General features: G+C 41.2%; 3 protein-coding genes across 5 annotated transcripts; all 3 read right to left on the reverse strand.

The window, feature by feature from the left end:
• Positions 1–561: 561 nt before the first annotated feature.
• Positions 562–5,378, reverse strand: LOC122023412 (general transcription factor IIH subunit 2). Of its 2 annotated transcripts, XR_006123115.1 has the most exons (5): positions 5,004–5,378; positions 3,779–4,240; positions 3,332–3,707; positions 887–1,102; positions 562–786 (listed from the first exon to the last, which is right to left on the reverse strand). XR_006123115.1 is itself a non-coding variant. In XM_042581503.1 (4 exons), the coding sequence occupies exons 1-4, from the start codon at positions 5,340–5,342 to the stop codon at positions 972–974; spliced, it is 1,308 nt and encodes a 435-aa protein (XP_042437437.1). In that variant the 5' UTR covers positions 5,343–5,378; the 3' UTR covers positions 562–971. The 2 variants fall into 2 exon arrangements, 1 of the variants encoding a protein (XP_042437437.1); XM_042581503.1 differs by having other exon boundaries at positions 562–1,102.
• A 1,714-nt stretch (positions 5,379–7,092) lies between these two features.
• On the reverse strand, positions 7,093–9,297 carry LOC122025353 (beta-amylase 1, chloroplastic-like). The gene is made up of 4 exons (XM_042584156.1): positions 8,625–9,297; positions 8,200–8,410; positions 7,989–8,099; positions 7,093–7,901 (listed from the first exon to the last, which is right to left on the reverse strand). Exons 1-4 carry the CDS (start codon positions 9,248–9,250, stop codon positions 7,107–7,109), a joined length of 1,743 nt encoding a protein of 580 aa, XP_042440090.1. The 5' UTR covers positions 9,251–9,297; the 3' UTR covers positions 7,093–7,106.
• A 1,108-nt stretch (positions 9,298–10,405) lies between these two features.
• On the reverse strand, positions 10,406–22,662 carry LOC122025280 (coiled-coil domain-containing protein 115). Of its 2 annotated transcripts, none has more exons than XM_042584058.1 (6): positions 22,389–22,662; positions 11,366–11,486; positions 11,073–11,216; positions 10,940–10,998; positions 10,743–10,830; positions 10,406–10,661 (listed from the first exon to the last, which is right to left on the reverse strand). In XM_042584058.1, exons 1-6 carry the CDS (start codon positions 22,518–22,520, stop codon positions 10,570–10,572), a joined length of 636 nt encoding a protein of 211 aa, XP_042439992.1. In that variant the 5' UTR covers positions 22,521–22,662; the 3' UTR covers positions 10,406–10,569. The 2 variants fall into 2 exon arrangements, with proteins under 2 accessions (XP_042439992.1, XP_042439993.1); XM_042584059.1 differs by having other exon boundaries at positions 10,743–10,835.
• Positions 22,663–22,903: the final 241 nt, after the last annotated feature.

Raw genomic sequence — 22,903 nt, forward strand, 5'->3', positions numbered from 1 at the left:
AGCCATAGCTTTTTTCCTTTCCTTTAGGAAAAGAGGAACTTTAAGGGGTCTGTAGTTTTTTTAAGTGGGATAATTGGGCGCATCATCATGCATGCATGCAATGCAGGAGCACTGCTGTGTGTGTTTGTGTGTGTTGGGCATCTTCAAGTTGAGTTCAAATGGGAATTTAAAGAATGCTTTGATGCCATTTTGCCTTTTTGTGTGGGAGGAACATAATTATTGATGGCGAGTTGGTGATGAAACACTACCTTGTTAATTTGGTTCAAGAGCATCGACTAAAGATGGGAGGAACTTTTCTTGATTTCCACAGAGAATAATTCGAGCCATCAAATTTGACCTCGTTTATGTGATTTTGAGAATTTCTTGTATTCATATTATATATTTTATATTTTAAGTAGAATGGGTCATTTTTGTGCCTTTTTTACCGAAACATGATTCGAGTGCGCACGGTATCGATATAGAATCGAGTGGGCTTGGGCGTAAGGTTGACGTTAAAAGTATTGTGGGAACATAATGACCCTGAAAGATGGTTTTTCAATTTTCTTATTCAAACCCCAGGGAAAAAAAAAATAAAAAGGTAACTTTTGATAGGATGTAAATTAATAATTCTTCAAACTCAACGCCATGAAACAAAATGAAACCTCAAAGTCTCAAGAGTACATACTCAAATTTCAGTTGTTGCAGAGGAACCTTGTAGCTTGCACCAGTGATTGCTCCGATTGGAGATTCAAGTTTGGTGGCAGGAAATAGTGTCCACAAGAGACTTCAACGTCCAAATCAGTAAACCTGAGATGTATAGGCAGGCCATTCAATCGCGATATTCATTTTCACGTCTCATATTATGGCAGAAAAACTGATGGCGAGCCATATCATTGAATAATTCAACCTGTTGAACCATAAACTTGTAGGCTGGCATGAAATGCTGAGATACACCATCGATAAGATGAACTCTAGGATGCAATCCACAACATTTATGTAGTTGAGCCAGGTCGGCTCTCACAGCCTGGGCAATTGTGCAAGCTCTCGTGGATGTAGATGTCGCAGTCGAGGCAGAAAGCTTGGTTACATTTTGGACAAGATACATGGGGAGTGGATTTGCTTCCTGCAAAAGATGATGCAAGTAAAAAATTGAATAAAAGAAATTTTAAAAGGCAGCATTCTCCAGAAAAAATAGAAGGTTCGAGCAGATAAGCAGTTTCAAGTGCCCTATATTCACTCGATATGTGCAATTGATCAAGTGATTCTAAGTGCTACAATCATGAATAACAAAGGTCTATGTATTCTAGTATTATTAATATGGTGTGCCTAGGTTCTAGACAGCACATCTGAATTGCCTTAGTAGTTATGTCACATACAGGATGCTCTTTACAATTGAAAAGGAAAGCCAAATCCTTACATGTGACGTGTATTGACTTAGCATCAACCGCTTTTTACAAGCAAATATTTCCACATTTTTAGGACTCCAAAGCAACACTAAAAATGCTTCCAGTCATAGCGGAGGTTGTACAATTCACTTCGGTGCAATTTACGTGTTAAGATGCCAGGACTATTTACAAATATGTATATCATTTTTTTAAATCGTTCTACATTTACTAATGTCCTCCTATATGTTTTTTGTACACAAATATATCGAAGAGAGTTATACCCACCTGCAGATAAGAGAGATAAGGTAAACATACAACACAACTCCAAAGGCAAGAGAGAAGGTAATAAAGAGAGAGAGAGAGACTACATTGCAAGTTTTTAGTAGCTGAACTGGGCAACCTGCAGGTGCATCCAGTGTGACGGTGCAAAACTAGCAGTTGAAACACATTTTCTTTCTTCACTACCTTTTCCTCTTTTTCTTCCAGTAGCTGCAATATTTAATATATTTTCTTGTTTCCATGATAAACTTCTATTCTACACAAATTAACCATTTTTCCTGCACTTTATCAACTAAAGATGGTCATTTATTAGTACATGAAAATGTGCGCTAGCACATTGAGCACAGGAATATAAGAAACTGTCAACGTTTGGTTCTCCGATTTCACATAAGAGACATGGCTTAAGAATTTGTTCAACGTCATAACCAATTACCAATACATTTCTTATCATACTTGAAATTTGATTACTTGATCAATTTTAAAATAGCAGCAGTTTAAGAAAAGCAAACCTCAGAAGCAACTTAATTTCGCTGTCCTACCTGATTTTATGATTTTACAAATTTTACTGTCTAGCATTTGTTATCCTTCTGTGATGTCAACTTAAGAACTCTATTTACACATGACATTAATGTTAAAATTGGATAATAGTTATAACTTGGTCAAAGTAATCTATTCAATTTAATGAATCGATCTTATCAGAATTTCAAATATGGGATTCAAAAAGATAAAATAGGTTCCTCCAACAAGTAGGTAATTCTTTAAATTCTATTCTCTGGTACATCACATTGAATCTGCAATTCCACCTAGAATTTCAAGCCCCTTCTCTCTTATGAACTAATATAGGTGGCATATACATTTGTTAGTGTGTAGTCCTTAACGATGGGTATGCTGGTATAGTTCTTAATGATGACCAATATCTCTCATAGGTAGATTGACACAAGGTGGGTCCTGCAACAAGACTATATTGGGCAGAGTTCAAGAGAGAAATTCATATTCAGATCAAACACTTTATATCAACACTTCAAAATACAATATTCTCAAATCCTATTAAATCATTGTTAGTCTATCACATAATCAGCATGTGCATGTAATTGACTCAGTAAAGACAATAGAGTAATTAGGAGTGTGTAACGTAAACCTTCAATTTCCAAGGTGCCTTGTAATGTTTGAACTGATTGCTTCAAAGCATGTGGCAAAAAAGGCGATTTGCTCGCCCCAGCGCCCCCGTCAACCCGTCACTAGGCCAACGAGTGGAGGTAAATCACGGATGGCTACTAGCCATTAGTACAGGTGGCCAAGGTATGGGGGAAGACATGCTCATTTGGCCCCAAGACCTCATGTGGCAAAACCCCATGCCTCAACCACCACACCCTATGCTTCAAAGCATGCACTTGCAGTGAGTACTCAAATATTGTAATAATAAGAAAGGTCTACCAATATTTCGCACAGCAACAGAAGATTGTTTATTTAAGTACAATAAATACAAAACAACAATTGGTTATTAAGTTATTGTTGCTATAGCAAAGACCATATGCTCCTGTACAGTAAGTTACTTCATAAGAAATAATTAGATAGGGGCATCTAAAGAAATTAAGAATATGCAACATATCTAACCAAACTTAAACCATCTTGACTGAAAATAAAACAATAAGGCACAATGAGAAATTGAGATGGTTGCATGTTCTTACCATGGCTCACAAAGCTCTGTTGGCAACTATAACAAGTTTGTGCAAACTTTTGGCTGACTTTAAATGGAACAGCAGACGAAACCTCATTAAATGGTGTCACTGGAAAAAGATGGTGGTAAGATCTTGCAAGATGAGGAGAGGAAACTAAGGTCAAACCACAAATTCGACATTCAGATGGTAATTCACAGACACGTGCTTTACATCTTGGACAAGTGTAACCCCCACCAATCTTCACATCTTTGTGGCAAGAACATATAGCAATGACGCCCTCGGCTCCTCTTTGAGGAAAGCCCATCTTGATTAAATTAGCTGTTGCATATTCTGCTATTGCTGGAAGTGGCGGTGCATGCTCCAGAAACAACTCCTTGAAATGGGACTGCCATGTGCAATGTATCATTCATACAAAGTCCAGATACTGAAAGCCAAAGCCAAGTGCATATAGCTTACCTCATCCAATGCCACAGTGTAAGAACCCCCCGTCTCTTCACACAGATGCTTACATATGAAAAATTCTGCTGATAAACCAATTAAAGAACATCTAATTTTAGCTTTCTTGCATTTTTGAATTGTTTCCATTATATCTCCTGGATCACATGTATTAAGAGCTGAGTACAAGAACAGTACTTCACGGTGGCCATAAGATGGAATGTGGCTCAGGTATCCATGAACTAGTTCTAGGGCATTCTGTAAGGAAGCATCACCTGAACATTCAAGTTTACCCATTAGGGCTCTAATCTGTGACTCTGGGCTGCCTCCTATCTCTGTTAATTGATGAGCAACACCATCTTTTATGGTCACGATACCCATATGAGACAATGGATTCTGATCAAAGAACTCTCTAATAAAAATCTCCGCACACTTAGCAACAGCAACCATACGACTGGGGCGATAATCTGTCACTGAAGCCGCCTGAAGTTTGATAATTATTTTATTAATTCATGCTGAACAAACATAGGTTTTTAAAATTCTGACCCATGAGCTGAAAAACAAAACCAACTCAACAAAATGACAAGGTAAATTTTCATTAATTGGATAGCATAGAAGATCACACGGGTAGGTACATATAAGAATTGCTAAGCCCTAGCGTCTAAATTGCAACAGTAACCTAATTAAAGTTTTAAAGAAGGAATTTATTAAGAGTCCAAATTGTGACTTTTAATGGCAAGATTTAGGAGCTAAGGTAAAAACCTGCGTTACACAATACTTTCTACCGAAGCCAGTGGTATATTGTATTTGGTCCCCGCTATCATAATCCAAACTGCATGAAACATATATTCAACTCTGGCAAATTATAAATGACCTTCAGTGCAACATCACGCCTTTCCATAAGAAAATATAGATATGAAAATCGGTCAAATCTACGGACAGCTTCATAATTTAGCTGCCATTTAAGCAGGAACCATCGCCAATCAAATGGTCATACCTGCCAATGGTTATGCGTGGATAGAGAATTCATGCTTACAAGGAAAGGCGACTGTTTGAGTAACTAAACGAATGCCAATTGAACTAGAAACTCAATTAGGGTTGTGCATATTGATATTAACGAACTAAGCTAACACCCCTAAATCTCGACGCAGGGAAGTCTGCAATCGGTATCAATCCAAACCCAAAAGCACAGAACCCATACATTTGTCAAAAGCAACGATAAAAGAGTTAGAAGGGGAGGACGCACCCGAGAGAGGTCGATGATAAGATAGAGGTATCGAATAAGGCCTTTCTGGATACTGGAGGTGGCGGAGGCAGCACACTTCTGGAGAAGACGTCGACGGTACTGCGCGTAGGCGAGCGCCTTGGTGTCGATCGGGCGGAGGAGGCCGGACTCGTCCTCCTGGAGATCCTCCCACGAGCGCTCGTCGGCGTAAGCACGCCCCCAGGCCTCCGAACCTTGGTCATCCTCCTCTTCGTCATCGTCGTCGTCATCCTCGTTCCCCACGCGCCTCTGCCGCCTCGTAGCTGCGTCCCCCATGGCAGCGAGATCGAATCGCCTCTGCACCGCCGCGCTACTGCTCATGGAAGCAGAGCAACCCGCAAGGAGAACTGGACTAGAGTACGAAGCCCTTAGAGGCAATAACGAATGGGCCGTCACTGATGGACCACGCAAGGAGCCCATCAATTTTTGAGAAATTTTCATTTTACATTTTTTTTATTTAAAAAATAATAATTTACAAAATCAAAATAAAACTATCAATATTAATAGAGATTGACTTGTTTGGAACAACGGCATAATGGTTAGGCTTAATACTTAAAGGATGTAAGATTAGTGAGAATTTTTCATCTAACGAAAAGCGGGCCTATATTAACTCATCGTATCTTAAACTTGAGAAGATGATAAATTAGGAATATAACTTAAAAGTTAATGAGATAAAGACTCTATACAATCTTGCAATACGAGCGATGTTAGTGTCGAGTTAGGAAAAAGTTCTCGACGTTGACCCTCCGACGTTTAAATTAGCAATCCACATAAACGTAGAAGAAGAACAGTAAATATGCTGTAGCAAAAACGTGTTCAACAATGAAACATTATATACCTCCACATGTGGATGGGAACCTCTTTTATAATATCTTGTAGCGTCTGTACACATTTTTCAAAACGTCATAAGAAAAGATAGTCAAAAAGTATCTCTCTGACACTTTTACTTAAGCAAGCATATAAATTTCTGATGTGGCAGGCTCGAAGTTTCTAAATTACGATTTGTTTACTGAACATGCTTTGTTGTAAGTGACGCAAACCTCCAAAAGGGGTACGATGAGATATGCAAGGAGTCCCGTAGTAAGCTAACTGATGGTTGTTCAGACTAGCTATCCCTGTTCGATTGTGTCGTTAAGAGTTGTTGGATGGTTCCCTTCTTCGCTTCTCGATTGACAATAGTTATCTTTGTCTGACCGGTCATGCCGCTCGACAGGTGAGGATTGACCTATCTATCGTAGGATGACCATTTGGCATCCTTGCTCGACCGACCGAGGACTCCTGATCATCTCGTCCGATCGGCTGACTAGGGCTTTGATCTATTTTTAATCTTGACTTCCATGTTAACGAACTCTTTTTCCTCTTTGACCCTCCGATGGAGTTTCTCTTCATCATCACATCAGGTGGAGTTTCTCTTCATCATCACATCACTGATAATTTAGATGTGCCCCTATTAGGATTATAGAAGGGAAGTCTTGACCCAACGATAAAGTTGTTGTCATGTGATTAAAGGTCACGGGTTTGAATCCTGGAAACAGACTATTGTAAAAAGCAGGATAAGATTGCATACAATGAATGTTTTCCTGAAACCCCGTATGATGAAAACTTCGTACACCAGACTATCCTTTTTTTTCCCTATTAGGACTTGATTCAAACAGACCCTTGTAAAAAATAGAATAAGACTGCATACAATAAATACTTTCCTGAAACCCCGTATGATGAAAACTTCATACAGCAGACTACCCTTTTTTTTTCCCTATCAGGGCTATCTAATTTATGCGGATGACTAATAAAAAATTTTTATACATCAGATGCCTTTGCGACAGTGGTGGAATTGACGATTTCTTCTTTACCGCCCACTAATAGACATGGTTCATCAACAGAAAGCACATTAATGCAACACTAATAAGCTTTTTACATATTAATGGTAAAGATTAGCAGAAGATTACACGAGTACATGGAGACATATTCCCAATTTATAAGACACTAGTCTACTTTAATTACTTTTTGATTGGCTCTATAAATTACAACAATAACGAAAGGGAGTGATTAAATAAAGCCCCTTTTTTCTATGATTTTTATTTTATATTACCCGCTCACGAGGGCAACGGCAGCTTCCTGCACCAGCGGAACGGTGGCGTGCACCGAGCGCTCCGCCTCCCTCTCCACCAGCTCTCGGCACCGCTCCGCGCCGTCCTTTCCCTCCGCCATGTTCTTGACGAACGCCACGAACCTCCTCCAGTTGTCCGGCTGGAACAGATCCGGCCCCATCCGCAGGTACGTGAAGGCCGCCATCTTCTCTTCCTCGTCGCGCGCCGCTGCGTTCAGTATCTGCTCGTGCGCCGTCTCGTCGTACCTCGGCAGCGCGTTCTCCCCAGCCAGCTCCACCTCGGCTTCCCGCGCCGCCGCCGCCACCTGCCTCACCAGTTCCTCCGGCTTGCATGCCGCCTCGCCCGGCTGTTCGCCGTCGCGCATCTCCACGCAGGTGAAGTTGAACACGGCCCCGTGCCGGCCCAGCATGCGCGCGATCGGCAGGTAGCCGTCGCGGTAGCGGGTGTTGTAGTAGCCGGCGGTGAGCTCAGGAGCGTGGGAGCGGGTGCCATAGTGCCAGTGGATGCCGGCGACCTTGACCGAGATCTTTACTTGGGTGGAACTGAAGATGGACGTGGCCGAGGAGACGATTCGCTCGCCGTGATCGAGGAGCATCTGTGAGTACCAGGAAAGGAAGAACTCCCCGTAGGGGCTGTTCCACCCACCGTCGTGGCGGAAGAAAGACGTGTCCTCCGGCCAGTTGTTGTAGTCTCCTGCGTCCGAGGGGCCACCGTTGGCCCACTCCATCTTCCCCGCCTTCTCTGCCGCTGCTTTCAGGCTACTCAACATGTACTGCAAATAGCTCCGATCGATTTCTAGAATCAAATGAACGCTAGCTAGCTAATTAAACACAATTAATTACGCAAAACAAATATATACCTTATCGTAGCACTGGAATGCGCCGATCCCAGGGAACTTCCAGGTGCCGTTCAATTCGGGGTAGGAAGGGTACCTCAGCTCGCCGGCAGGACCCATTCCCACTTGAATCTCCTGCGAGATTAATCATTCGATCGAATTGAATCAAAGAAATAGCTAAACAGCAAAGCAATGCTAATTCTTCGTCGAATTGAATCTGTAGTAGTGGACTTACGACAATGGTGGAGCCGAGAAGAGGGGCGAAATGGTCGCGGAAGGCGCGCATGAAGTCGGCATAGCACTGGATCGGAGTGCGGCCCTTGAGCACCGGCAGCGTGTCGCAGCCGAGGGAGACGTATTCGTAGTTACGGCGGCCGGATTGGTCCGTGTAGGCCAGGTCAGGATCCTTGTCCATCTCTTCCAGAACCCACTCCGGCAGCGGGATCCTGTGTCCAAAAGTAAATCGTCAAGATGAGTCCTGTCCTGTTCTGCCTGTTTCGTAGATCCATCGAAAGAAGAAACAGGGGAAGGAGGAACGCTAGCTAGTCAATGAAGATGGCGCAATGGGCATCACGCCGATCCCTATGCTACGCCGTGGAAATCGTCAAACTTTACTAAGACCAATTTGTATGGTCACGAGGAGAAGGGATGATGACGTACGTGATGGAGTCGCCGACATTGCCGCCGCACTGATGGAAGGACATGACGGCCTGGACCTTGAGGCCGATGCGTCGGGCCATGTCCATGAACTCGTCGTAGCCGCGCCAATCGTACTCCCCCGGTCGCTCCTTCTCCACAATCCCCCACCACACGTCCACCATCACCCCCTCGACCCCCGCGTTCTTCAGCGCCATCAGACTCGCGTTCATCGCCTTCCTCCGGTTCAACCCTCCGCCCGGCTTCACCGTGTCCAGCGGCATCATCACGAACACCGGCACCCCCTTCACCGCACCACCTCCGCCTCCGAGGTGCTCTATCACGAACGCCTCCTCCTCCACGGTAGCGGCATCCTTGTCCGCCACCAGGGCCTTGCACGCCACCGGCTGATCTGGCTGAACAGCCATCAATAACGGCGATCGACGCGGGCTCATCGGCGGTGTCACCTCGATCTCCCCCTGCCCCATGCCCTTCTGGACCCGACAGCGCAGGTTCTGCTCGGCCGCCGGCTGCGGATTCCACACCGCCGCCGGCCCTAATTGCTGATCCGCCCTGGACGCCGATCCAGTGTCCGCCACCACCGGTGTCCCGCGCAGAGTTCCCACCTGCGTAGCCAAATTAAGCGCCATCTAACTCCAATCTGTTATATCTTCTTCTTGGTCGAATTCGATCCGCTTGCAGTGAAGAAAGCTTGGAAGAGGGCGGTGGGATTTTATAGGCCGAGGAGTCCAGACGCCGTGAGACGACGTGTCGGGCGGAAGGCGGCTAAGCAAACCAACGGCGGCGATCGCACACGACAGCGGACGGCGAGATTCATCGTGCACGTGAGGCGATGAGTTCTTTTAGCTGTCCTCTAATGCCGCGACTCCACGTGTATGGCTAGAACGGCATCCACGTGTATGAGCATGGCGGCCGCGCCCGACACCGCACAGGCCACAGGCCACACGGCCGGCGCGTATTCACGCGATCCGTGGACAGGTGGCCGTTCGTTTGCAGGTGGCCGGAGTGGAGTCACATGAGACCGGTGAACTCCACGTGCCTCGTGTGAAGGCGGCGAGGCAATAGCCGTCGTTAAATTAATAAAGAAAAAATATCTAATTATTTGTGACCGGAAATCCTTAGTTATTCATTGTTGTATTATTATTTTAGTGTAGAAATTTCTGGAAAAAAAAACAGAAGTTCGTATAAGTGATTTGGATCAATCCATTTATTGAATTCGATTGTATTCAAGATCAATTCGTGCATCTATTAGTATTTGCGTGATCAAATCGGGTTAGATCTGGGTGATTACTTGATTTTATGGGTGAATAAAAATTTGATTAAATCAAATAAATATTTAGAAATTCTGATTTTTTTCAATTTTTTTATTTTTTTGAAATAATCGGTTAATTTAGTTTGATTCGATTTTAAATCAAATTTTTAAACTCTATTTTTTTTATCAAAATTGAATATTTATTAAATTAAATTAAATGTTTAGATCATAATTAAAATAATTTGATTAATTTACGGATTAGTACTCTATTCCACTGCATGTGAATATTCAGGCCTAATCATTTTGGTCTCATTTCCAAGCTCACATATTTGTTTACTACAAGAATTTGATTGTCATTTAAGATTTTCTCTTAGTAAATACGCACAGGATTCACGTGATTAAAATACACTTTTTCAAATAATTTATAACGATCTATGTAGAATTGCTAATAAATCGTACATCGTAAGATAAAAGATGAAAAAGTCGTGCCTAATTTTATGGGATATTGTTAAGATAGCATACCTATTTCATCTTTTTAAAATTATCATCCAAATCACTTATTTTTCAATAAGAATTGGAATGTTAAAGGCATTTTAACATCAATAAAAAGCATTCGATGTTACTAGTGTGCTCTTTGGGTCCAAGTAATTGATCAAAACTCACTTAAGTTGCACAGACTGAAGCATAACGAAATTTTCAACTAGAATCATTCCTTTCTTGTTGCAATCGAGAGAATGAAGAGAGGAGAGTAGACTGCACATTTGCTATTTCTACTATGCCATCAAGTGCTGCAAAAAGGGTAAGATCGCAAGTTAGTTTTAGCTGAAAAGATTTACATGTCAAGAGTCAGTAGAAACTGGGGCACTAACCTGTCTCGAATGAAACCTGTGCAGCACGAAGCTTTGGGGATACCAAAGTCCCAAAGACTGATAACATTTTCGACCTTTCCTTCTGAATCTGTGCTAAACAGCGTAAACATTAACGACACATACTAATTTAATACATTACCACGCAAGCATTCTGCAGTTTCTACAATGTCAAATATTCATGACAAAATCAAACTTACATTGCTGTCGCTATCAGTAGGAGTTAGATTGATGGTTGAATTGATTTTCTTCATATCATCTACAACAAACAAATTTTAATATAAGATTTGATCATCAGAAGATCATAAAGCACAAGAAGAAGAGAGATAATACCATAGAAGCTGGATGTGCCTCGATGCCGTAACTCTGAATCCTTTACTGTTGTTTGCATACTGCTAAGTTCTATCTCCTCAGAAGAGCATATCCCATCTTTTGCAGAGGATGACCACTTGGATAGAGAAAAAAATGGTTGCAACTCTAGTTGATTAAAAAGACATTTTAATTTCAAAATTTTGTACCCAAGAAAAGTTTACTTTGCTACTATTCTTTTGAATAATTAATATAGAAATAAAAAACCTTTTACTTTATGTCACTGGTGCTTCAGATGACAGCATTTATATGACTACCTGATACAGATTCTCTCACTTGTAGTGTGGTTGCAGCAGGCTGTACTTTTTGGTCTAGAACAACACTTGAGACGCGTGATGAACCCATAGAATGACGAGCAGTGGCAAGTTCAAACCATCCCTACAGCCAAAAGGTCATTTCTGTGAATTGAATGAAAAAGGAATACAACCAAAAGAAGTTTTTTCCCCCTAAAGACAACCAGACGAGGTTAATATTTTAAACTCTCGTAATCTAAAATTTGGAAAAGCTTTCATTGGCCTTTTTGAAGCACTATACGATGATCTTATATAGAGCATTTAGAACTTGCCCATTTTAACATGGACAGAATTTGTTACCTTCTAAAGTTACAGATTGATACAATATGATCCAGACAACAAACAATAGTTATTCTATGGATAGCCACTGAGGATCCAGAAGATAGCAAGTCAAAAGGTAGAAATACAGTTGATCATGTCCATAGCAGGAAATTTGATTTAGAGTATCATTACTATCATGGGGATAAACTCAACTATAAATATTTGCCAATGCCCCGAGTTGGAAATATGCAGAACCATGTGCAGGAGAAATTTTGCATGGCTTAGTCGAGACCTTCCGGAAAGAACGTCACAAAAATTTCAGTCTATACTTGAAGCCTGAAAACATCTTGGTTTTCACATCAATCAACTATTTGGACGTGCAAGTCATCATCTTAAATAAGTCAAGAAATTGTGCTCTTCTAGGAAAAGTAGATCTCGAAATGGCCTTCCCTTTAAGATCACTAAATCATTTTTAACGTAAGAACTCCAACATTAGTCATATAGTGAAACATCAGAACCAAGCTTGCTGAGGGACACAAGTTGCCGCCTCATCTTATGTACATACATCTCTTCCTTTAGGGTGGACATTGCTCCACTAACCCTCCTGATTTTTAAGTTCTTGACGCCCATGACCACTATTGTTCAATTATCACCTTATAAATCTTTGAACTAGTCAGCTTTTAGATAAGCAATTTAAATGAGTCTGAGAGATCGTAATGGACATCTAGGTAAAAGGAACATTAATAATTTTGATGCAAATGCTAGGTTTCAAAATCTTACCATATTGTATTGTCGTTCTGATTGGTCTGACGAGGAATATAGAGGCAAGAATACCAAATTTTGATGATTTACATGTGCACAGTGTGTACTAGGCAATGCACTTCATTGGAGGATACAAGCATATGTTCTCACCTGGTAATCACACACAGCCCCTCGATGCAGGCTACAATCTCCACAAGATCATGGAGAGACAACAGGAAGAGGATGTTGTTGGTTGCACAAACTTTCATAAAAACCAATCACTTCGATCACCTATCTATCACTCATTGTTCCACACCTCATGGAAACAATTAACAGTAGTAAAAAGAATGATAAAAAATTATCACTAGATAAATTAAAAGATTTATTATTAAAACTTGTTATCTTATTCACCCATTAACCAAATAAGGGATAATTATTGGTAAAATGGGCCATTGTTTCTCTCTGGATCGATAGTTACTGAGAGAGCACAATTCCAATGCACTTCCTCCTCTTGCTCACCTTCCTCTCCCCTTTCTTCTTCACCATCACCGTCACTGGCTAATCTGTACTGGCAAGTGTTGTGCATCACCACAGTACAATATTTGGTCTGCACCAATTCAACCAGATGCCAATATGAAGGACTGATATTTTAACCAGTACCTATATGATCAATCCTAGACACTAGCAAGTTGCTGCTCTTTCTTCCGAGTTTTCTTTTCAAGGCAACACTTATTCTTTGTATAAGCACTAAGGTGCATTCAAATACCAAGTATAAAGGCATTGATCTGCCCCTTCGAGATCCACTTATCCACCTCATTATTTTGCTGCTTGAGCAGTTGAGCCTGAAACATCTAACTTAGAGAGCAACTTTCCCCCAAATTATCCTTTCTTTTAGTTCTATAAAACACCAAAGCCTTACACACAAATGTGAACCTCACACTAGTAATAATAACACAGCTCTTCTTCAACATTGGCATTGACCATTGTGTCTCCACAAAAGCATCAAAGGAGTGCAAGAAGAAAGTAACATAAACACCTTTTATACTGTACTAGAAACTAATCTTCAAACATGGCATCAGCCTCTGAGAGTTTATTGAAATTTTCATAACTCATCCAACTGCACAATAAGATCATCACTACGCTCTTTCCCATGTGCAATTTGTTGCTCTAAATCTTAGTAGAGTATGGCCTTAATGACCTTCTGTGGATTTCTGCTAATGAATTTTCATCTATTTCCATTATGAATAATGTTTCTCATTACTAAGAGCATTCACATCAATTACCTTATTCAAAGATTTACCCTAAATTTTGGATAGGGTAGTTAAAAAATCTTTGCATCAGCTACTCTATCCATTCCCTAAATTTAGCATTTATGAACAGTCCTTCTCTAATTTAGAGAATGAAATACATTCCCTAAACATTATAGAGGAGAGAGAAAAAAATAAGGAAGTTGATATATTATGTAGTGAAAAATGGATATCCAAATTTAATAAAGTAACCTTTTCAGCCTAAATTATACATTTTGGATAAGGAAACGGGTGTGGATGCTCTAATAATCATGTTGAATACAATGTCTAAGTGTACTAATGTGGGTTGTTTCTCACACACGCACACACACACAATTAAGCCCTATTTATGGTTCTAACCAAATCCTAGTGCATCAGATTAGTTTCATGCAACAGCATTAATACAAAATCATTAGCATAGATGGTCTTTCTAGCAAGGTCTTCTAATGCTCAATTGTCATACAATTTTATCATGAAATGAACTGGAGGGGGTGAGCCCTAAACTGAATGGGATGGGCTTTGTTCAAATTACTCTCATGTCAATATACAAAGAGTAAAGGATTACATTATTCTATATGTATTCCGAATATTCAATTATTAAAAACAAGCATTATTGGATACAGAGTACGCTACACAAAAACCAACATCAAACTGATAAAAGAACAACAATCTTGGCAATTGTCCAAAAGAACATCTGAAATGAGTTTGAGAAAAGGTTCTTTAGTAAGGTTTATGACTCATAAATTCCGCATCACTTGCACTTTTGACATTGGAGGAGAAGCATAGGAGCATGCTCAACAAGTGCTCCATGAAATTTTGACGTGTGAGAATCATTCTTTTCTGAAAGGAACATTTATTGACAAAAAAATACAATATTGTATGATGGTGTACTTCCAAAAGAACAAAAAAATAGTGTGTGAGAATTCAAGGACTTAAGATTTTTTAGTTAGAAACACGTGGAATTATCTAATAAGGACTATTATTGTTGGTGCAATATCCCTCAGGTCAAGGTTGACCTGGGTAACCAAGCTGAGTCTTGGTTTGGGTTTAGATGTTTGACAATAAGATATTGATTGAAGAAGAGTCAAGTAGGTCAAGGTTGACTGGATACTTGACTGGGAAGTCCTAACTGGGATGTTAGGCAAAATGAAAGTCCTGGTGAGTGAAGCCAGGCAGAAGGAAGTCCTAGTGAGTGAAGCTAGGCAGATGGAAATCCTGGTGAGTGAAGCCAGGTGAAAGTCCTAGTGAGTGAAGCTAGGCAGATGGAAATCCTGGTGAGTGAAGCCAGGTGAAAGTCCTAGTGAGTGAAGCTAGGCAGAGTGAAAACCCTAGTGAGTGAAGCTAGGTGAAAGTCCTAGTGAGTGAAGCTAGGCAGATGGAAAACCCTAGTGAGTGAAGCTGGTGAAAGCCGTGAGTGAAGGGGCAGGAAAATCCGATGGATCGAGGATGATCGGACATCGGGAATCAGGTCAGTTGGATACTTGGCATGAAAGAAAAGTCCAAGTAGGTCAAAGGGATTGACCGGATACTTGGCACAGAGAAAAGTCCAAGTGGGTCAAAGGGATTGACCGGACACTTGGTAAGGGAGTCCTAGCAGGTCAAGGGAGTGACTAGATGCTAGGCATGACATACCAACAGGTCAAGGTTGACCGGATGTTGGTTTGGGAGGTTTAGGACTTGGTTTCGGACAAAAACCAAGTGCTGGATCGATCAGTGGATCGATCCAGCTCGGATCGATCTCCGACAGATGATCGATCCGTGGATCGATCCAGAGGTCCCAATCGATCAGTGGATCGATTGGGACGCGGCTGCTTCGCGCGATAAGCGCTGGATCGATCCGTGGATCGATCCAGGCGCGTTTCCAGAGCACAGAGGCGCTCTGGATCGATCCGTGGATCGATCCAAAGCCTCCCCGATCGATTGGGAACATTCGAATCGATCGGGATCCGACCGTTGGCGTCGTTTATAGCTGCAGGCGTTCGATGGCTGCGTAAGAACTTCACCGAGCTCTCGCCAACTCCTCCACAGCGCTCACAAAGCTCAGATCGCCAGTTCTTGAAGGATCTTGGAAGCTCTCCAAGTCAAGAGGCGGATCAAAGCCAAGAAGAGAAGCTAGGGTTAGGGTTTTGTACTCATTGTAAGCTTGTATTTCTTGTATCCTTTCCCTCTCTTCTTGTATTGAGTCTTGTAGGGCTTCTCCGCCCTTGGTAGTTACCATAAAGGAGAGTTTTATTTAGTGGAGGGTGTGTGTGTTGGTGTGGATCCTTGGATTAGTCACCTCTTGTGAGGTGGATACCAAGTAAAACCAACCGTGTTAGCGTTGTTGTATTTGTTTCTATATTTTCCGCTGCACATCTTTGAAGGAACAAGCAACGCCGAGCACCGAGCGAACGCGATGAGCTATTCATCCCCCCCCCCCCTCTAGCTACTTTTGGTCCTAACAAGTGGTATCAGAGCTTGGTTGCTCTTCACCGGAATCATCGCCGGAAGGGTCAAGTATAACAAGAAAAGCTAGAGGGTGAAGAAGTTGGAGCAAATTCTTCAAGCTCAAGACTTTATCAAGCTCAACTTCAAGATGCAATTCCAAGATGGGCTTGGATTTGACACAAGGGTGGCTCCACCATACACTTCTACGAGTTTCGATTCTTGGAAATCAAGAATCGAAAATTTTCTTATGATGGAGATAGAGCAATGGTTTGCTCTAATGGAAGGCTTCAAGGCTCCAAAAAATTCAAAGGGCAAAGTTCTAAAGAAAAGCAAATGGAGCCCGGAACAAGTCCAAAGGTGCGAGGCAAATGACAAAGTGACCAAGCTTTTGGTCAATTTATTGCCAAGCACCATTCTTTGCAAAATTGGAGAAGTTGAAGATGCAAAGGAACTTTGGAACAAATTGGCTAAGCTTCATGAAGAGATCCCCTCCAGACAAGATCAGAATCCAAAGAGGGTGACTCTTTGGAGCAAGACCAAAAGGAGGACTCCGAGGTTGATAGATGCTCAACCTCCCAAGAAGAGGAAATCCAAGAAGCTTCATCCTCAAGGGAATGCAACGAAGGGAACAAGGAGGGAGCATACTCCTTGTTTCATATTCAAGATGATGAAGCCTCCACCTCTAGGATTGAGGGGGAGCAATCCTTGGTGACACCGGATCAAGAAGAAGAAGAAGCTTCTACATCCGGGTCAAGAGAAGAAGAGGAGGAAGAAGCTTCTACCTCCACAAGTCAAGAAAAATCAAATGGAGGAGAATCAAGGTCCGATCAAGAGGAAGCTTCTACCTCCGGATCCAAAGAAAAAGATGCCACCCCTACAAGCAAAGGTATAAATATTTCAATTAATAATAAAAATCATATAATATGTTTTGAGTGTAGGGAACATGGGCACTATAAGAGCAAGTGTCCCAACTTGGCCAAGAAGAAGGGCCAAGTGGCACAAAAGGGCAAGGAGAAGCCCAAGGAGACCACCCCCGGGACAAAGAAGAGCAAGGAGCACATTGTGTGCTTCTTGTGTCAACAAAAAGGGCATTACCGAAGTCAATGCCCCAAGGGGAAGAAGATGGTCAAGGCTCAAGGAGGCACTAGTCAAGGGGGAGCCTCCAAGGTAAAAAGGAAGGTAACATTTATTGAGCCTACCCCTTTACATTATGGTAAAAAGCATGCTCAATTTTTATCATTTTAATGCGATTTACCATAAGAATAGGAAGCATGAGGGCTTTAAGGAAAAACATGTGGCCCTACATGCCAAAACTACTATCCCTAAGGCTAGGAATGTGGGTAAAAACCTAGGCAAGAACACTAAGGATAATAGATACAAGCCCAAGAATAAAAATGCTCATGGATCAAATGAAACAAAAACTAAGGACTTAGTGATAGAAAATCAAGTCTTGAGATCAAGGCTTGATAAAATGGAAAAGACCCTAAAAAGGATGGAAAATATCCTATTAGGGCAAAATGAGCATAACCTAGGTTTAGGGGTACAAAAGTCATCCAATGGCCATAGAGGTTTGGGATACAAACCAAAGGCTAAGAAGGATGTGCCCTCTTACCATAGAGTTCCATATAGTTATGGAACAAACCCTAGGTCTAGTGGTCAAGCCAAAAATAATAGGGAAGTCATCCCTAAGAGTATTTTTGCAATAAATGTGACTAAGACTTCTAAGAAGTCTAAGAAAGTCACAAACAAGGTCACAAGAAAAGTTATCCCTAGAGTTGACCTAGAAAATGTGACCAAGGCTTCTAAGAAGCCCAACAAGGTCACTAGGAAGGTATCTAGGGAAGTTATCCCTAGTGAGTACCTAGAGCATCCAAGGAGCACCAATAGGTGTTGGGTTCCTAGGAGCATCTTCTCTACCCCATAGATGGGTTAGAGAGTGTCAACTCCGATTAGAAGGGTAGTTAACCCAACTTTGAGGAAACTGACACTCAAGGAGCATTTTCAAGGTTTTAGTTAACCTTTGAAAATGAAATGGAATTATTGATTACTCCTTGAAAGAGTAAAATGTGCCTAATGGTGGAAGAATTGATTTTAATCTTAAATGGCACATATTGGAAAATTCATAAGAACTATCAAGTTAGGTTTTTGGTATGTTCTTAGACAATTTAAGGCAATCCGGGCCTTAAATTTAAAAGTGCTACTCTTGAGGAAAAATGGAATATGCCAACATTTGAGGAATATGCTTAATTTTAATTGGCATAAATTAATCAAGGGAATAAGAAATGCAAACTTAGGCTTTGGCATTTTCTTGAAGCACTTTAGGGCAATCTAGGTTTAAGTTGTAAGTTTAGCTAAGACTTTAAGGATACTTAGATAGTTAATCTAGGTATATTTTATTTATGCTAAACCTTGCCATGATTGTTTGCCCATCATATGCCATGACATCATGTCTATTTTTGCATTCATGTTTTATTATGAAAAATCCAAAAATACCATGTCATGACATTCATACATCATGTAGCAATAGGATATTTTCTTTTGAAAATTATTTTCTTTTGATGTATGCCATAACATAATCATGCATTAAGTTTAATTCCTTGTAATTAAGGACAAATGGCATCTAACGACACTTATTGACAAGTGACATCCTAGGTGGATGTCTAATATTTCTAAAATGCCTAGATAAATATGCATGATCCCTAGATTAGGGCAAAACCAAAATCTACATCTCACAAAAACTATAAGGTGACTTGTATGTGTTTTAGTGCATATTATATACAAGTGAGATGTTAGGATGATGAACAAAACTCAAGATGTTGATTTAGTGCATTCCTTTGAGTTTTAAATTCATCAAAACACATAGTTATGTGTTTTCCCATCATTGGGAAAGCTAATGTACAAGTCATGTGCATTATGCCCAAGGAACATGATAGGATATTGGTTTTGAAAATGTTTTTAAAATGTTTTTGGAAAACCTTGGTGAAGGCTATCTTTTGATAGTAATCACCATTGAATAGTTAGACACAAACTTGAAGAAAAACACTAAAGTTTTTGCAAGTTTTCAAGTTTGTGTCAATCTTTGAAAATATGATGTATTTTCATAGAAAGCTATTTTTCCATGATTAAGTATGCCCTAAATAATGTCTACGCGAAATTTCATAATTTTTAGATTTTTGTAGAATTTTCTAGGGGTTTCTGAAGTTGACTGAAATAGAATTTCAGCAACTATCAGAGCTCCGATCGATCCATGGATCGATTGGAGTTCCTGAATCGATCCGTGGATCGATTCAAACGGCAATTCCCGCGAGCAGAAGCTCGCTGGATTGATCAGCCGATCGATCCAGGGAGTCTGAATCGATCAGGGGATCGATTCAGAAAGGTTCAATCGATTGGAACCCAACTCCAATCGATCCAAGTTGCTGATTTTGGCTGGGAAGGCCTGATTTCAGCATCTTTGAACCTATTTTAGTCTAGGTAACCATTCCAAACCCCTTAAATACATTTGTATACATACAAAGGGTGTTTTCATGTTGAAAACAAGGATGGATTGGTTAACGAAGACTAAGTAGAAGTTTAGGTTGAGGTTGTTTCAAATTTTGAATATTTGAACCTCAAAACTTCTAAATTTGGGTTTCCTGATGGTTTAGGGATTCCAAGTCATTGTTGCAGAAGTTACCACCATGTCTTTAGGGGGAGGGACTCTTTAAAGACATGAAAATTATTTTTCATGAACCTTGGAAGGTGGTTAACCTTCTGTTGTGAACTTGCTCAAGGTTGAGCATTTAAACTTGAAATGGGGAGAAATGGGGAGTGGATATCCTCATTATTTCAAGTGGACACTCAAGTGGTAGATAATGCTCAAGGTTGGGTAGTTGTCTACATTAAGGGAGAAGTTAAGGATAAATGAAGGGTATGGGACCTTCATTATCGTGTTGATCACAACGAGTGATGTTGTGAACAACGATGAGCAACTCTTCAGGGGGAGAGTCTTCAACAAATGGATTTGAGTGTGCGGGCATAGGTTGATGTGTGTCCACGGGTAGGGGAGAATGTATGGTTAAGCTTAGGCCTTCATTACCTATGGGAAGGTCATAGGGGGAGAATGAAAGGACTCATGAAAGCTTCATTACCTAGTGGCATGAAGAAGGAGGCTATGGGATTAGCCTAACTTACATATGGGATTGTAAGTGTTATTGTGGTATTGTCAAACATCAAAAAGGGGGAGATTGTTGGTGCAATATCCCTCAAGTCAAGGTTGACCTGGGTAACCAAGCTGAGTCTTGGTTTGGGTTTAGATGTTTGACAATAAGATATTGATTGAAGAAGAGTCAAGTAGGTCAAGGTTGACTGGATACTTGACTGGGAAGTCCTAACTGGGATGTTAGGCAAAATGAAAGTCGGTGAGTGCGAGGAAGTAGTTGGCTAGGCGATGGAAATCGTGAGCGTGAAAGTCCGTGTGAAGATGGAATCGTGAGAGCGGTGAAAGTCCTAGTGGTGAAGAGGTGAAAACCCAGTGAGTGGCTTGAAAGTCCATGGTAGAGGCGATGGAAAACCCTGAGTGGTGGTGAAAGCCGTGAGTGAAGCGCAGGAAAATCCATGGATCAGGATGATCGGACATCGAAGTCAAGAGGTCAGGAGATACCTGAAAGAAAGTCCAAGTAGGTCGGGATCACTGGCAGAGAAAAGTGGTCGGATACGGACACTTGGTAAGGAGTCGTGGGTGACTAGATGGTTACCAACAGTAGGTTGACCGGATGTTGGTTCGAGGTTTAGGACTTGGAAAAAGGGATCGATCGTGGATCGATCCGCCCATCAGTCGGATCGATCCGGATCGATCAGTCCAATCGATCGGATCGAGGGACGCTGCGCGATAAGGCCGGATCGATCCGTGGATCGATCCAGCGCTTCGAGCGCTCGATCGATCCGTGGATCGATCCAAAGCCTCCGATCGAAACATTGAATCGATCGGATCCGACCGGGCGTCGTCAGCGTGCCGGTATCTCTTCACCGATTCACTCCAGCTCGCCAACTCCTCCACACCAGCCAGTTCTTGAAGGATCTTGGAAGCTCTCCAAGTCAAGAGGCGGATCAAAGCCAAGAAGAGAAGCTAGGGTTAGGGTTTTGTACTCATTGTAAGCTTGTAAGCTTGTATTTCTTGTATCCTTTCCCTCTCTTCTTGTATTGAGTCTTGTAGGGCTTCTCCGCCCTTGGTAGTTACCATAAAGGAGAGTTTTATTTAGTGGAGGGTGTGTGTGTTGGTGTGGATCCTTGGATTAGTCACCTCTTGTGAGGTGGATACCAAGTAAAACCAACCGTGTTAGCGTTGTTGTATTTGTTTCTATATTTTCCGCTGCACATCTTTGAAGGAACAAGCAACGCCGAGCACCGAGCGAACGCGACGAGCTATTCATCCCCCCCTCTAGCTACTTTTGGTCCTAACAATTATGATGCTTCCAAAGGAACGGAAACAGTTCAGATGTTGACTTATTTCAGGCCTTAGCATCATTCTGAAGGGGTCTCAGCTTGCCCACTAATCTGGATAAAGGCTGGAGTAGATAGAAGCCTCCTAGTTTTGCTTCAACACTGACTGGAACTCAGCATGAGATATCCACGTTTGTTGCAACCGAAAAGGCATCGGCTAATTTGATTGTATATCTCTAAATGAGACAAGCATGGGAGTGTGATCAAACATCGTCGTTCTTAAGTGATGAATATTGGTGGATGACAACAGCGCTACCAATTCAAAATCACTTGGAAAAACATAACGCTACACAACCTGATGTTCCTGACCAAACTTTCTACTTCCAGTGAACTATTCTTATCTAAAAATGTTTTTGAACAAAACTGCAGATTCTCCTTGGCGTATGGCGATGATTTAAATAAAGTCACAAATGGAACTAACATCAGGAAAAAATACTGTAGTTTACGGACTTATGCTCCTATTGGTTTTCATTCACCTCCCATGCTTATTGCCCCTCTTACAAACTGACCAAACAGTGGAATACTCCAGCAATCAAAAAATAAACAGCAATTACAAGTAGAAAAGAAGAAGACCAACAGGAAGACACTAGAAATGAACTGTACGCCATTACCCCTAAAAGGTTACCCTTTTTAGCAGGGTAAATCTCAACGAACGTCGACAATAGCCAAAGAGATCATTAAAACATTGAAATCATTTTTAAATATAAAATACCTAACGGTGCTCGACTTTGAGTCAGGATCAGTGGAAACAGAAAAGTGATCCATATGAAATCAAGGTAAGGAAGAGTAACCTGGCGAAGCATGGAAGACACTGAATCCCTGAGCCTGAGATAGGCATCTAGAGAGTCTAAAAACCGGAGAACTTCATCGTCGTCATCTAGTTTCTCTGGATTGACCAAGAAAGATTCTTCGCCGTTCTCCATCGGATCCGAGCGCCTGCAACGATCTCCTGCGGCGACGACCAGTGGATCTCGCCAAATTGATCGAGCAACTCGATGGTCACCCAGGAACGACCTAGCCGGACTCAACCGGTTGAGCCAGCCGCGAGCCAGTATGCGTTGTATGTATATACGTTATATCAGCGGAGACAGATAATACAATCCTAACCAAACAAATAAATAAAAAAAATCAAGAAAAATATCTTTTCTACAGCGGCCTAAAATATTTATAAAAATTTCTTAAGTAGAATAAAGAGAAATATTTTATATATATATATATATATATATATATATATATATATATATATATATATATATATATATATATATATATATATATATATATATATATATAAATATATATATAT

The sequence above is a fragment of the Zingiber officinale genome, chromosome 9B, assembly GCF_018446385.1.
Source record: "Zingiber officinale cultivar Zhangliang chromosome 9B, Zo_v1.1, whole genome shotgun sequence".
Classification (NCBI taxonomy): Eukaryota; Viridiplantae; Streptophyta; class Magnoliopsida; order Zingiberales; family Zingiberaceae; genus Zingiber; species Zingiber officinale.